The 15,288-nt window shown below is 42.7% G+C and overlaps 1 protein-coding gene across 3 annotated transcripts in view; it reads left to right on the plus strand.

Moving 5' to 3' along the window:
* Nucleotides 1-15,288, plus strand: part of DOCK5 (dedicator of cytokinesis 5) — a 280,689-nt gene that overhangs the window by 133,488 nt on the left and 131,913 nt on the right. For all 3 annotated transcript variants that reach the window (XR_015170066.1, XM_086416473.1, XM_086416474.1), the window contains exons 6-9: nucleotides 5,515-5,663; nucleotides 9,041-9,176; nucleotides 10,409-10,566; nucleotides 12,410-12,491. Coding sequence is in view for 1 of the 3 variants with exons in the window: in XM_086416473.1 (XP_086272599.1) it covers nucleotides 5,515-5,663; nucleotides 9,041-9,176; nucleotides 10,409-10,566; nucleotides 12,410-12,491 (525 nt within the window). In the remaining 2 variants the exon portion in view is untranslated. The remainder of the gene's footprint in view (nucleotides 1-5,514; nucleotides 5,664-9,040; nucleotides 9,177-10,408; nucleotides 10,567-12,409; nucleotides 12,492-15,288) is intronic.

Genomic DNA, 15,288 nt, shown 5'->3' on the forward strand with positions numbered 1-15,288 from the left:
GGAAGGTGTGGTTCCCGTCTTCCCAGAACTGAGGGTCAGTGCAGCACAGTACACAGAGAGACCTGGATACCATCCTGGATCCCACGGGGTCCAGATACTCAGAAAAGACATGAGATTCATTCTGAAGAGCTATTATATGGGGCAGTTGGATATAGAGCCACCCCAGTGTGTGAATATATCAGAGTGAGATGGTCAGATACAGTTAATCAGGAAGTTGCTTAGAGGAGTAATTGAATTTAATATCTCAGCCATAGACTTCAAGACGCTTATCCTGGGGAACGGATCTCAGTGCTGGTCCCCTTATTTTACAGATGGTCATATCCCAGAGGGAATAATTTGCTCAAAGTCGCTTAGCAAGTTGGTGATCAAATTAAAGATAGAAATTAAGTAAGTTCCTATACTTCCAGCAAAGAACATTTACATGGAAGAGGAGAGGGTCAGCAGAGGAAACACTGATTCTTTTGCAGAGGGAGAGATGAAGTAGAAGGCCAGAGAAGAGGCTTTTGACTGTGGTCTGCATTCTTTGGGAAAGAAGATGGAGAATAGAATTTGGGTTTTCTGATACCCAGTGAGTGATACCATTGTCTCCATGACCCTGGAATGTCTAATTTACTCAATGGATGGTTTCTGTATTCCTGCTACTATTGAAGACAAAGCTGTTTTTCTTTTCCTCCTGTCACTTTGATTTTAATCTCCAGAAATTCTTTTTTTTTTAATATATGATTTGTATCGGAGGTGGCTCAGTGGTAAAGAAGCCGCTTGCCCTTGCAGGAGATGCAGGTTTGATCCCTGGGTCACGAAGATCCCATGGAGAAGGAAAAGGCAACCTGCTTCAGTATGCTTGCCTGGGGAATTCCACGGACAGAGGAGCCTGGCAGGCTGCAGTCCATGGGGTTAAAGAGTCGGACACAATTTAGTGACTAAATAACAATAAGGATAGCTGTGTAATTGATTTACAATGTTGTGTTAGTTCAGATGTGCAGCAAAGTGAACCAGTTATATATATACATATAACCACACTTTTAGATTCTTTCCCCATTTGGTCATAACAGCATTGAGTAGCATTCTCTGTGCTGTACAGTAGGTCCTTACTAGTTACCTTATTATATACATAGTAGTGTTTATATGTCAGTCCCAATCTCCCAGTCTGTCCCTTCTCTTCTCCCTGTACCCCCCAGGTAACCATAAAAATCATAAAAAGATATCCAGAATAGAAATGTAAAAAGTGAAACCTCAAAGATTGCCAAGAGGGAGAAGTTTTCAGCAAATGCAGAAATATCTATACTGTCTGGTTGGAGGAATATTTGAATTTCTCTATTTTGTGTAGCTCAACAACTCAGGAGAACCTACTGTGTTGCTCACAGCTCTCTATTCAGTGCTCTGTGATGACCTAAATGGGAAGGAAATCCTACCAAGAGGGGATGTATGTATATGTATAACTGATTCGCTTTGCTATGCAACAGAATGTAACATAGCATTGTAAAGCAACTACAATAAAAATTAATTTTGAAAAGTTCCTTGAACTGAAACCAGAGTGTCATTTTAAATCCGAGCTGTCACAGTTTGCTTTTCGTCCACTCCTGTGTCCAGACTTGTGCTGACTTTTGCAGGGAGGATCAAAGACATTATTAAATACATTCCTTGCACTCCTGAATTATGTGACAGTGTGTGTGTGCACACTCAGTCACTCAGTTGTGTCTGACTCTTTGTGACCCCATGGACTGTATGAAGCCCCCCAGGCTCCTCTTTCCATGGAATTCTCCAGGCAAGAATACTGGAGTGGGTTGCCATTGCCTTCTCCAGAGGATCTTCCTGATCCAGGGATTGAACCCATGTCTGCCGTATCTCTTGCATTGCAGGTGGATTCTTAGTCCCCTCAGCCACCAGGGAATGCCTGCTAGTACAAAGACTGAAATTAGTAGGGCTAGAGATAGTAGGAGAGGCACATGAACGGGGGGTGAAGATGGAGGCCTGAGTCCTTGACTCCTGGTTTTATAGGCAACGCTTGATTTTCCCCTCTCCTGTCCTCACTTGCTTTCCCAGGAATCCATAAAGTGTCAGGAACCAGCTCCTGCACAGAACATCCTCTTAGAACAATTTTAGGAATGTGGTAATAAAATCCATTTTCTTACAGTCGGAGACTGCATCCTTTGATGTGTTCCAGCTTGTCTATTCAGAACTAACTTGGCACAGTGATCGCAAGAAGAATGGCCATCTTCATACTTCTTGGGGGAACTCTTGGCAAACCAGGCTGATATGGACAGGCAATAATTAAATTGCCTTGGATAGTGTCTAATATAATTGAGACCAAGAACTTGTGAAAAAGTACCCCACACAAAGAGCTGTCTCTCATAGGTAGTCCCCGGAGACTTGGAGCTCTTTCTTTACTGTATTATAAGACCTAATATCTTAATTAAAATGAGAAAATATTGGGGGGAAAAACTAGGAGCAGACAAATAATTTGCAAGAAATAAAAGATCCTTTTCTGCCTAGAGGCTTTGAAAGACAAGATTTTATGGGCTTGATTTCTCAGTTTGAAAGACAAGGACATGGAAATATTTTATATGGAAATGAATGAATAAAAAAGCAGGGTTAGTTTACCTCTTCTTTTCAAAAATGAGATTTTAAAAAAAGTTTCATTTATGTTTTTCTAAAGACTGATGAGGAAGAGACAATTCAGAAAATGCTAAAAGCCTAAAATGCAGGTGGTTTCATGATTTTAATCAGCTTTTGTGTTTTGTGCTTTCAGATCATTGGCATTAGCAGTAGTTGTTCAGATGCTAAGTCATGTCTGACTCTTTTGCGGCCCCGTGGACTGCAGCCCACCAGGCTCCTCTGACCACGGGATTCCTCATGCAAGAATGCTGGAGTAGATGCCATTTCCTTCTCCAGGGGATTATCAGAGAGTATTGCAATCATGGATAAATGTGTTCATCTCTTTCCTCTCTGTTTGCCTAGAACCTTGAACTTCTTGAAGGGCTCTTACCTCTAATCCCATTGCTGTCCTCACTGTCCGCTCTTAGGTTAAGGACCCTTTACTCCACATGTACTCTTTTTTTTTTTTTTTTAACTTTTTGACCACACCCTGTGGGATGCAGGATTCGGAATCTTCGTTCCCCTACGAGAGATTGAGCCCACACCCTGTGCGTTGGAAGGCAGGGTCTTATCCATTGAACTTCCAGGGAAGCCCCTACATTTCCTTTTTGTTCAGGAGTATCTTGGATATTTTCAGCCTTGATTGTTGTTGATACCTGGCCCAGGCATCTTCCCTGGGATGGATGTAGAAGAGCATCACTAAGGAACGTGCCTGACAGCCATCAGCCGCTTCTTTGTGCGGCTTTTTTTTTTTGGCATTGTTTTTACGGGAGATCGTAATATTCCTGATAATTCTGGAAGTATATGTTATCCAAATGTATCACGACTTTCCACCTATGAATAAAAAAAAAAAGTGGTCTCACAGTATACAGAGGGTGGTGGATATATTGGTGTATCAAAAAGGATGCACAAAACAGTTTTTCCTGATTATTCTATGGAGGCCTCCTTCCACCAGGCATGCCCTATCATATTGCTCTACCTCCTTTTGGCTTTTTTTCTTAATATTTATTTTTATTTATTTGGCTGCGCTGGGTCTTGTTGCGGCTTGTGAACTCTTTAGTTGTAGCATGTAGGATCTATTTCTCTGACCAGGGATGGGACCCAGGCCCTCTGCATAGCAAGTCCTGGGTTTTAGCCACTGGACTACCAGAGGAGTCTCCTTGTACTTTTTATCATTTCTGAAATTATCTATTGTGTGGTTACATATGTAATATATATTATATGCATGTAATTAATGTACATATTACATATGATATTGATGTATATTATTTAAATGCTCATATTTAAATATTTGTATATATTTACATATATCTAAAATTTATTGCCGCCTTCTCCTGTAGAATGTACAGGAACTTTATTTCTAGCACGTGGTAAATGCTTATTGACTTTTTTTTTTTCTTTTTTAAATATAATGAATGCATCCTTTGGATAGAACCAAGGTATAATGGTATGAATATCAAGCACTAGACTCTTAAAATGATTGAGGCACAAATAATTAGTTGGTTGTTAAGTTCATTTTAGTTCAGTTAAGGAAGTTCTTACTGAAGCCCAGAATAATGGTTTCATTTATTCCAGGTCTAATGTTTTTTGGGATGGTATAACAATTTTCTGGGGACTTTATAATAACTGGTCACAGTCTCTTTTCAGTGATCCCATATCTCTGAAATTACAGTTCTTTTCCCATCCAGAATTCATTGGTGAGGTATATTTTATTGAATGGCTACTCCGTACCAGCTCCTAGAGATGCAAAACTAACCTTGTCTTGTAGGTTCTTACCATCGAAGGGGAGAGGAACGCTAGCCAATGTGGTACAGGTAGAGTGCTGAGAGAGGAGCAAATTCCAGCATTTGTGGGAGAGACAACCAAGCCAGAGTTACGGTTTTGAGGAAGAAACTTCTAAGATCCTGTAGATGTCAGAATTAGCAGTTAGAGAAGGGTGTGTTGTGAGAGTGAGACGTGGAGGGTTGCGGGGGGGAGGAGGAGAAAAGTGGTTCCAGGTAGAGGAGTCATGTTACTGTGAGGATCTCGAGCACATGGGAGAACACATGTGGTTTTATGTGGAAGGAGCATAGATTTTTGAGGTAGTGATCAGTGTATGGTGTGGCTGGGAATGTGGGTAGGAGCCAAGATGGGAAGAGACTTACAAAGTGATCTAGTGTGTCTGGAGAACGGTGGAAATCGCTGGCTGTTTTTATTGTTCTTTCTATTTTGGGCTGTGCTGGATCTTTGCTGCAGTACCTGGGCTTAGTTGCCTCTCTCTCAGTGTGTGGGATCTTAGTTCCCCAACCAGGGATCAAATCCATGTCCTCTGCATTGAAAGGCAGATTCTTAACACCGCCAGGGAAGTCCCAAGTGGCTGGTTTCAACCACAGGAGGAACATGGGCAGAAGTTTAAGGCACGTGGATGATTGGTACACTTATGAGTTAGGACCAACCCTCCATCCTGTCCATCCTACAAGTGGTTATCTGTTTCTGAAGTTGCAGCAGAGGAGAAGGTGGGAATGGGTCAGGGCAAAGCCATCCCTAGTGATGTAAAGAGGTCGCCTCCAAGTGCACAGCTTGCTCTGTGTATGCATGTTCAGTTGCTCAGTCATGCCTAATTCTTTGTGACTTCATGGACTGTAGCCCACCAGGCTCCTCTGTCCATGAAATTTTGTAGGCAAGAATACTGGATTATGGTTGCCATTCCCTTCTCCAGGGGATCTTCCTGACCCAGGGATCGAACCCACATCTCCTGCATTGGCAGGCGATTTGTTTACCACTGAGCCAAAAGAGGTCCCCTCAAAGTGCACAGTTCATTATATGGCAGAATAATTGGTTAAATAACACTTTATAAAGGATCAAGGCAAAAGATGTTCTCATCTCCCATCACACCATTTATTTTTTGGTCCTTTCCTCTGCCTCATTTTCCCACCTTAGAACAACAAGGTCACGCTCTTCCGCCAGCTGCAGCAGATGACATACAGCCTGATAGAGTGGCGGTCCCAGATCCTGTCTGGCACCCTCCCCAAAGATGAACTGGCAGAGCTCAAGAAGAAGGTCACAGCCAAGATTGATCATGGGAACAGGTAAATCAGGGATGACATCTATCTCACTGAGAACTTGGAAAAACCCAGTCACATTCAGGCAGAGGACACATCTCCCCAAGGGCTTGTGATCTTGGAGTCACAAAAGAATAGTGCGTACTGCTTTCTTTCAGCTTTGGGAGCCATTTAATTGTGTAGAAGAAACTGCCAGTGCCCTTCATGGGCCAGCACAGGCCCTGTGCTGGATCTCGGGTCTCAAGGAGATGACAGATGAGCAGGGCACCTGGGGCTTGAATGGAAGGAACTCCACTGCCAGACAAATGCAGAAGGTCTGAGCATCAGAAACTGACAGTTTCTGGGACCTGAGATAATCTTTATCTTTATTCTTTTAAAAATTTTTTTTTACGCTGGAGTATAGTTGATTTACAATATTGTGTTAGTTTCAGGTGTACAGCAAAGTGATTTAGTTATACTTACACCTGTATCTATTCTTTTTCAGATTCTTTTCCCATACAGATTATTACAGAATATTTAGTAGAGTTCTCTGGGCTATACAGTAGACCCTTGTTGATGATCTATTTTATATATAGTAGTTATATATGTTAATACCAGACTTATCCCTCCTTCCTTCTCTGTTTGTTCTAACAGTGGATTTTTTAAAAAAATTTTTATTGGAGTATATTTGCTTTACACTGTTGTGTTAATGTCTGCTGTACAATGAAGTGAATCGGCTATATGTATACATATGTCCTCTCCCTCTTGAAATCCCCTTACTCCCATCCACCCCTCTAGGCCATCACAGAACTCTGAAAGTAGATTTAAAATCAGCAGCTTCATTCTCTCTCTTTCTCTGTGTCTTCCCCTAAGTGGGACTATTGTTTATGCTGTGTGCAAACCAGATTTGCCAGAATAGTAAAGCATGCTTTTAGCTTCTGTTATATCTTCAATAACCTCTATAACCTCAGTAACCTCTTAATTAAGCTTCTCATTGGCCCCAGTGTATATGTAGGTTCCTGATATTACTGCCCTTTGGAAAATGAAAGATTGAATTAATTCATCAAAATTGATTGTGACCTGGGATTCAGCCCTCCTGCCCGGCTCTTTCTAAAACACTGGACTAGTTTCTCAGTTTTTGTTGATGATGCGTTTGACATTCAGTTTCAGTTTCTGTTGTTGTTCAGTTGCTAAGTCATGTCTGACTGCAACCCCATGGACTGCAGCACACCAGGCTTCCCTGTCCTTCACTGTCTCCTGGAGTTTGCTAAAATTCATGTCCACTGACTCGATGATGCCATCAAATCATCTCATCCTCTCTCACCCCCTTCTCCTCCTGCCCTCGGTCTTTCCCAGCATCAGGGTCTCTTCCAGCGAGTCAGTTCTTCGTATCAGGTGGCCAAAGTATTGGAGCTTCAGTTTCAGCATCAGTTGTTCTAATATATATCAGTCCTTCCAATATTCAGGGTTGATTTCCTTTCAGATTGACTGGTTTGATCTCCTTGCAGTCCAAAGGACTCTCAAGAGTCTTCTCCAACACCACAATTTGAAAGCAGTGCTGGGAGATTTCTTAAACAGCTAAGAGGGGATAAGCGGCTCCCTCTGGCACATATGTTGCCAGTGTATTTTTGAGTCTTGGCACAGAGTGGCATCAGCCTGGGGGCCCCTGGTCTCTGCTACAAGATGGTAACATCCCACAAACAGCAGGACATGCCTGCCTTCTATTTCAGCCCTTTGAAGCAGCTCGAGAAATTAAGCTGCTCCATCGGTGCGTCCATGATTCAGTCTCTGAGAGGCCAACATGGGCCATCGCTCATGATCCTGGGTGGCCTGTGGGCCTGGCTCCCATGACAAGGGACCTGCCAGACTGAATCAGTTGATGGAGAAGCCATAAAACAGGGCAAAGGGAAATTAGGCATTTTTGCTTTCTTCCCAAAGACTTAGCACATGTCTTGGCACTATTATGCCTGAGTTTTCTTGGCATTTGGACATCCCCACTCCTGGATTGCTAGCGCCAGGAATGCTTTCTGGGAATTCAGATTGCAGTATCGTGTTTCAACCACAATCCCCAACTTCTTAGAACTAAGAACAGTTTTTTCTGCTTTGGTGTTGGGCATAAAAGCTGTGGTGGGATGGTGCCAGGCAGGGAGCCTATGGCCCTTACTATGGCCATGCAGCACCCAGAGCTACGTTTACTTAACACAGCCAGAGGTTTCCTGTGCTAGTTGCTGCAGTCAAAACTAACATTCATTGAAAGCATGATACATGCTAGATACTAGGTGCTTTATGTGCATTGTCTCATTAAATTCCCCTGTAATCCTGACAGAGTGTATTTACAGATGAGGAACCCAGGGCTTTGCAAAATTAAGTAGGTTACTCGGGGACTTCCCTGGTGGTGCAGTGGTAAAGAATCCGCCTTCCAGTGCAGGGGACTTGGTTTCAATCCCTGGTTGGGGAACTAAGCTCACGAGCCACAAATAAAGAGAAAGCTGCACACTGCAACAAAAGATCCTGTGTTCTGCAACTAAGACCTGACACAGCCAAATAAACAGTTTTTGTTGTTGTTGTTTTTTAAATGTAATCTACATTTATCACCTTGCTAGCAAGTGTTAAAATCAGGATGTAAATTTTGGTTCAGCTGACACCAAAGTCCGGGTTCTGAGATAGATTTTGTGATACCAATGCCAGGACTTACTTCCTTGGTCTCCTTTAAGATAATCTTGAATGAAGTACTATCCCCCATGCCTGTGCTTTTAAGGAAATCAGGACAAGTCCCCCAGTATTTGAGCATTTGTCTTTCATAGAAGTTCCCATAGCAAAGTACAGATGATTAGGGGGAAAGAAGCATTGGTTAGAGTGAGTGCCAATTGGGACCAGATTACTTTGCATATTATTTACAAGTTTGGGTAACATTATCCTAAATTTTTTAGGTTTTGTTTGGAAAGAAGGCTGAAATTGAAGCGAGAAAATTCAGTGAGTTCTCGTCTTAACTTGTCCAGCACCCAGCCTTTCATCCGAATCCTCTGGGTTTTTCCATGAAAACTCTTATTTTCTATTTATGACTGTGCTGGGTCTTTGTAGCTGCACACAGGCTTTCTCTAGTTGTGGCGAGTAGGGGCAGCCCTCTAGTTGCAGTATTCGGGCTTCTCATTGGAGTGTCATCTCTTGTTGCAGAGCAGCGACTTTAGGCCTGTGAGCCCAGCACTTGCAGCTCCAGAGGTGGGGTTCAGTAGTTGTGGTGCATGGGCCTGGTTGCCCCAGGGTTTTTGTGGAATCTTCCCAGACCAGAGATCAAACCCGTGACCCCTGCATTAGGAGGCAGATTCTTAACCACTGGACCACCAGGGTTGTCCCTCCATGAAGAGTCTTCAGAAAAGAGTCTGCTCCTGGTGAGGAGAACCAGCTGACTACTCCTTTGTTTCCAGAATGCTGGGGTTGGATCTGGTGGTGCGGGATGACAATGGGAACATTTTGGACCCAGATGAAACCAGCACCGTTGCCCTCTTCAAGGCCCATGAAATGGCCTCAAAGAGGATTGAGGAAAAGATCCAAGAGGAGAAGGTGAGCTTCCTGAAATGTGCAGACCTTGGCCATGGAGGTTCCGTTTTTGCTTTTGCTTTTTTTGTTTGTTATTTTGCTCTTTTGTGTGTTTGTTTGTTTTTAACGAAGGAAAGGGAGTCAGTGACAGCAGAGGTGGCAATGTTGTTGAGAAGAAATATCCATTTTCTCATTTTAGAAGCAAAATATAACAAAAAGAACGAGTCAGCAGTATATGTTCTGACCTGGAAAGATTGCAAAGATATATAGTACGTGGAAAAGAGCAAGATGCAAGAACCACGTGTATAAAATACTGTTATATATATTTCAAAAAAGAATATACATCTGTGCTTACTTCTGTGCAGACTAACTCTGTAGTGATAGACAAGAAATTGACCAATAATGGATGCCTCTGAATAGAACTGGGTGGGAGAGAACCCTTTTGACTGTTTAAACTTTTGAATTTAGTCCCTAGATTATGATTTCTAAAGGAAATAACAATAATATTTACAAATGAAGTTTTTGAGAGATTTTAAAAATTGTAACTGGACAATAAATAAAAATTTGAAAGGTACAGAAAAAGAAAAAAGTCACCTACATTATGAAGCCCAACCATACTGATGTTTTGGTGTATGTTCTTCCAGTCATTCTGTTCTAATGAGTGAAGAGTACTATTTATTTTCTTTAATTTGTAGGTTTTATTTTTTTTTAGTACAGTTGTAATGACATTTCATTGCATTTCTGGATCTAATGGCTAACTGTGGCTGAGGACAGACCTGTCCAGTGGAGTCTTATTTACGATGAGAGTCATTCTCCCAAAGAATGATAATGAATCATGAATTTTATGCTTTTGAGGTTTCCCCAGAAGCCATTGTGAGAGAGATGAGAACGTCTCAAAGCCATTAAAACCATGAGTTATTATAACCTTTAGATATATGCTCTTTAGACAGCATTTATTGAATTATTTGGGTTTAAGGCCTTTCACAAGACCTTCATTAAAATAATAACTCTATTTTGCTCACTCGATTACTTGTCTCTTTACATTTACTTTCTTAGTAAGTGCTTGTTTTGGGTGGTACTGGGTTGGCCAAAAAGTTCGTTTGTGTTTTTCTGTGTCTTCCTTATGGAAAAACCTGAATGAATGTTTTGGCCAACCCAATAATTACATCTGGCCCCGGTTTGGAGGCCAGTGTCTTTGCCAGTGTTTCCCATTTGCTGAAACCACAATGACTTTCTCTCCTGTCCTCTGTGTTCAGTCCATTCTGCAGAACCTGGATCTGCGGGGCCAGTCGATCTTCAGTACTGTCCACACCTATGGCCTCTTCGTGAACTTCAAGAACTTTGTCTGCAACATCGGGGAAGATGCAGAGTTGTTCATGGCCCTCTATGACCCGGACCAGTCCAAGTTCATCAGGTAGTGGAGACCCAGGACATCTGCCATCAATCTTGTGAAAATACCCAACCTTCACCTCCCCACCTCCCTGAGGATTTCTTTGCTGCGTTTGAGAAGGGAAGATGGAGACGAAGGGGAGGATTTCAAGGCAGTGGAAAATTAACCCCGTTGGGCTGCTATGCTTTTCTGAGTGACTACTGAAACAGTGCAGTAATAGTTCATGTTTTCACTGAGTCTTAGAAATCACACAAAACTCATCAGAATAAAGAAGTTGTGGTACATATATACAGTGGAATGTTACTCAGCCATAAGAAGAAATGCATTTGAGTCAGTTCTAGTGAGGTGGATGAACCTAGAGCCTATTCACAAAGTGAAGTAAATGAGAGAGAGATAAATATCATATGTTAACGCATAGATATAAAATCTAGAAAGATGGTGCAGATGCACCTATTGGCAGAGCAGCAGTGGAGACGCAGATGCAGAGAACAGACGTGTGGACACAGCGGGGGCAGAAGCGGGTGGGGCGAATGAAGAGAGTAGCATGGAAACGTGTATATTACCATGTGTAAAATAAACAGCCAGTGGGCATTTGCTGTATGAGGCAGGGAGCTCAAACCTAGTGCTCTGTGACCACCTGGATGGGGTGGGAGGTGGGAGGGAGGTTCAAGAAGGAGGGGACATATGTATAGCTATGGCTGATTCATGTTGATACACGGTAGAAACCAACAATATTATAAAGCACTTATCCTCCAATTAAAAATAAATAAAACTCATCAGACCATGGCGACAGGGATGAAGGGATTCAAAAAACTGTAGGAGAGGGGCGAGGGAGGGATGACCCAGCAGAGCACTGAGGGCTTTCGGGCAGTGAAACCGTCCCGTACGGTACTGTCATAGAGGGTGTGCATCCTTTCACATTTTTTCCATACCCATGGAGTATCCAGCACCAAGAGTGACCCCTAATGTAAACCACAGACTGAGTAATAATGACGTCTCAGGGTAGGTTCAGTGATTACAACAATGAATCTACCACTCTGCTGGGGGTTGTTAATAAAGAGGGCGGCTGGGCATGGAGTGCTGTTGTTGTGTTGTTAATCGCTCAGTCGTCTGCAACCCCGTGGACTGTAGCCTGCCAGACTCTTCTGTCCATAGAATTCTCCAAGTAAGAATAGTGGAGTGGGTAGCCATTCCTTTCTCCAGGGGATCTTCCCATTTCAGGGATCAAAGCTGGGTCTCCTGCATTATAGGCAGATTCTTTACCGCCTAAGCCACCAGGAAGCCCGGGAATGAAGTGGGGCATAGGAAAGTCTGTACCTTCCTCTCAACTGGCTATGAATCTAAACTGCTCTAAAAAAGTAATGGTTATAAAATTTCAAAGACTTTAAGGAATAATAGACTTTGTTCAACCTACAGTCATCTGCTGAGCAGCTAAGAAAGCATATTTATTATTGAGAAGATGGTTAAAATTGTTTGTTTCTAAAATAGAAATCTTATGGGAGTGTGTTGATGTGGATTCCAGGGAATGGACTTGGAACAATTCTTATAAAATTATATTCCTGATTCAGCAAAGCTGAAATTTATACAGAGGATTTGAGATGAAAGTAAGACTCCAGATAGAATCTGGTGGAATGTACTGGGCACAGGCCCATCTTGAGTAGTGCTTGTCGTGGGGCTGTACTCGGTGTGCCTCTAGGAACTGGGCTGCAGCCAGAACACCAGAGAATGGTCATTGGTGTGGTCTCAGTCCTGCCTGAATTTCACTGAGCTCTTCTGGACCCCCTTTGGACCCTATTAAGCCTGTACTGAGAGCAGCTTCCTCCCCACTCAGGTGCTCACCGAGAATATTTTTCTTTCCCTTCACCAGTGAAAACTACCTAATTCGTTGGGGCAGTAATGGAATGCCCAAGGAAATCGAGAAGCTCAATAACCTTCAAGCAGTCTTTACTGTAAGTCCTACCTGTGTTTAACCCTTTCCTTAGTTTATGATGTTCGTGAGTACATGTGGTAAGTATATAGAAAACTTAAAAACTGAAAACATGAAAATTGCAATTCTCATAATCCCTCTACTAGGAATAATCCGCTCATTTATTCACCAAATATTTATTGAGCACCTCTTAGAGACCAGGCACTGATCTAGGCACTTGACATATATCAGTGAACACATCAGATAAGAATGTCCTGATTCTCGAGAGTTTTTTTTGTCCCAAAGGAGCAGATAATAATAAGCAGTAATCAGGTAGATGAGTACTTTGTACAGAATATTAGAGTTTTGAGTGCTTTGGGAGAATTGGGAGTTTCTGGGCTGGGGGAGGCATGCTGTCTTAAATAGGTAAGTCAGGGCTGCTCTCATTGAGAAGGAGCTTTGGAGTAAGAACTTCCAGTTGAAGAGGATGTAAGCTGTGCAGATAGAGAGAGGAGTCTTCCAGGCCAAAGTTATTGCCTGGGCAAAGACCGGGCTAGACTTTTCTGTTGGCTTGTATTTTAATGGACTTTTCCCTCTGCTCTTCCATTTCCCCAAGGCAGGAGGTATGCTGCTGTATATGGACTGAGAGCCAGGAAATGTACTGAGCTATAGCTTGGAATCTGCTGACTCTTTCTCATAGGCTAGGAACTCTCCTGGGGTTCTTGCACGTTTTTTGACATCAGTGCTTGAAAAGCCCTGGAGCCGCTGCCCACTGCTCTGAGCAGTGGGTGGATTTCCCAGCTCCCGTTAAGCCTAAAAGAGATACTGATGCCCCTGTCTTCCTTTTTCCCTTAAGCCACCCCCATATTTTGTCTGCTTATTCTTCTTAGTCCCTCTTACAGCAAAGAAAACAAGAGTCTAAGATTAAAGTACCAAAAGGACTGATAGGAGGCAGTGGTCTGCATGTTACCAGATTCAGGCTTGCTCTGCTTGCCCCTGGACAGGCCAGTAAGTCAGGAGACAAGGTGTTGAGGCAGTGAGTAACAACTTTATTCAGAAAGCCAGCTGACCAAGAAGGTGGCAGACTCAGTTCAGTCGCTCAGTCGTGTCCAACTCTTTGCGACCCCATAAATTGCAGCATGCCAGGCCTCCCTGTCCATCACCAATTCCTGGAGTTCACTCAAACTCACATCCATCCATTCGGTGATGCGATCCAGCCATCTCGTCCTCTGTCATCCCCCTTCTCCTCCTGCCCCCAATCCCTCCCAGCATCAGAGTCTTTTCCAATGAGTCGACTCGTCACATGACAGAGTTGTCATGGCAGACTAGTGTCTCAAAATAACCATCTTATCAGGGTCTGGATGCCAGGTTTTTTTTTATACAACAGGGAAGGGGAGGAAGTCCATAAGTCTTTCAAATATCTCCTGGAATGGCCAGCCTCTGGGAGGGGATGTGTTCATTTCTTCTGTCTTGAAGCCACTCACAGGTGGACAGGATCTGGATGTTTCCCTGAACAAAGGGACTATGGTTTACCCTTCAGGCAGAGGGGAAGGTATCCCTGAGGCAGGCCATTATGTATAGACAGTATCCTTTTAGTGAACAAAAGCTATGGGAAGCAAAGGTTAAAGTAAACTGATCCAACGTGCAATCAGGTTCTGTTCTTCCCTGTAACACCAGTACAGGCTTATTCTTCCTCCTTCCTTTCCTTCCAACTTTTTGTTGTTCATTCCATCCATTAAAACTCTACCCCTAGGACGAGAGTGGTCTGTTTCTATCCCTGCACTGACCCATCCATACCTTTACCACCTAGTAAGTGTGGACAAGAAAGAGTCTAGAGCTCTTCCCCAAAACAGTATTTCCTCAATTCTGAGATACATGTTTTTTTCCCATGAAATAAAAAGACATTTATCAGTCAATATGTACATTATTAAAAAAATTTTAATATTATTAAATTCGTGGTCCATCTTTTAATTAACAGTGTTTTAGAATAGCTGCGATTCACTCACCCTCCCTCCTCCCCTATCAATTAGGCTCTTCCTATATGCAAATTCACATCCAACTTTTTCTATTCGATGAAACGTGACTGATTCCTTGGTCCTTAAACATTCTACAGAACGTTCATTTGTAAATGACTGCATGTTATTAAATGATACCGGTGTGCCCCAGTAAATGTAAGCATGTTATTAAATGATACCGGTGTGCCCCAGTAAATGACCGCATGTTATTAAATGATACCGGTGTGCCCCAGTAAATGTAAGCATGTTATTAAATGGTACCGGTGTGCCCCAGTAAATGACCGCATGTTATTAAATGGTACCGGTGTGCCCCAGTAAATGTAAGCATGTTATTAAATGGTACCGGTGTGCCCCAGTAAATGTAAGCATGTTATTAAATGATACCAGTGTGCCCCAGTAAATGACCGCATGTTATTAAATGATACCGGTGTGCCCCAGTAAATGTAAGCATGTTATTAAATGATACCGGTGTGCCCCAGTAAATGACCGCATGTTATTAAATGATACCGGTGTGCCCCAGTAAATGACCGCATGTTATTAAATGATACCGGTGTGCCCCAGTAAATGACCGCATGTTATTAAATGATACCGGTGTGCCCCAGTAAATGTAAGCATGTTATTAAATGATACCGGTGTGCCCCAGTAAATGACCGCATGTTATTAAATGGTACCGGTGTGCCGCAGTAAATGACCGCATGTTATTAAATGGTACCGGTGTGCCCCAGTAAATGACCGCATGTTATTAAATGGTACCAGTGTGCCCCAGTAAATGACCGCATGTTATTAAATGATACCGGTGTGCCCCAGTAAATGACCGCATGTTAT

The sequence above is a fragment of the Bos grunniens genome, chromosome 8 (genome assembly GCF_055505025.1).
Source record: "Bos grunniens cultivar Pamir isolate PY7600 chromosome 8, Bosgru_T2T1.0, whole genome shotgun sequence".
Lineage (NCBI taxonomy): Eukaryota > Metazoa > Chordata > Mammalia > Artiodactyla > Bovidae > Bos > Bos grunniens.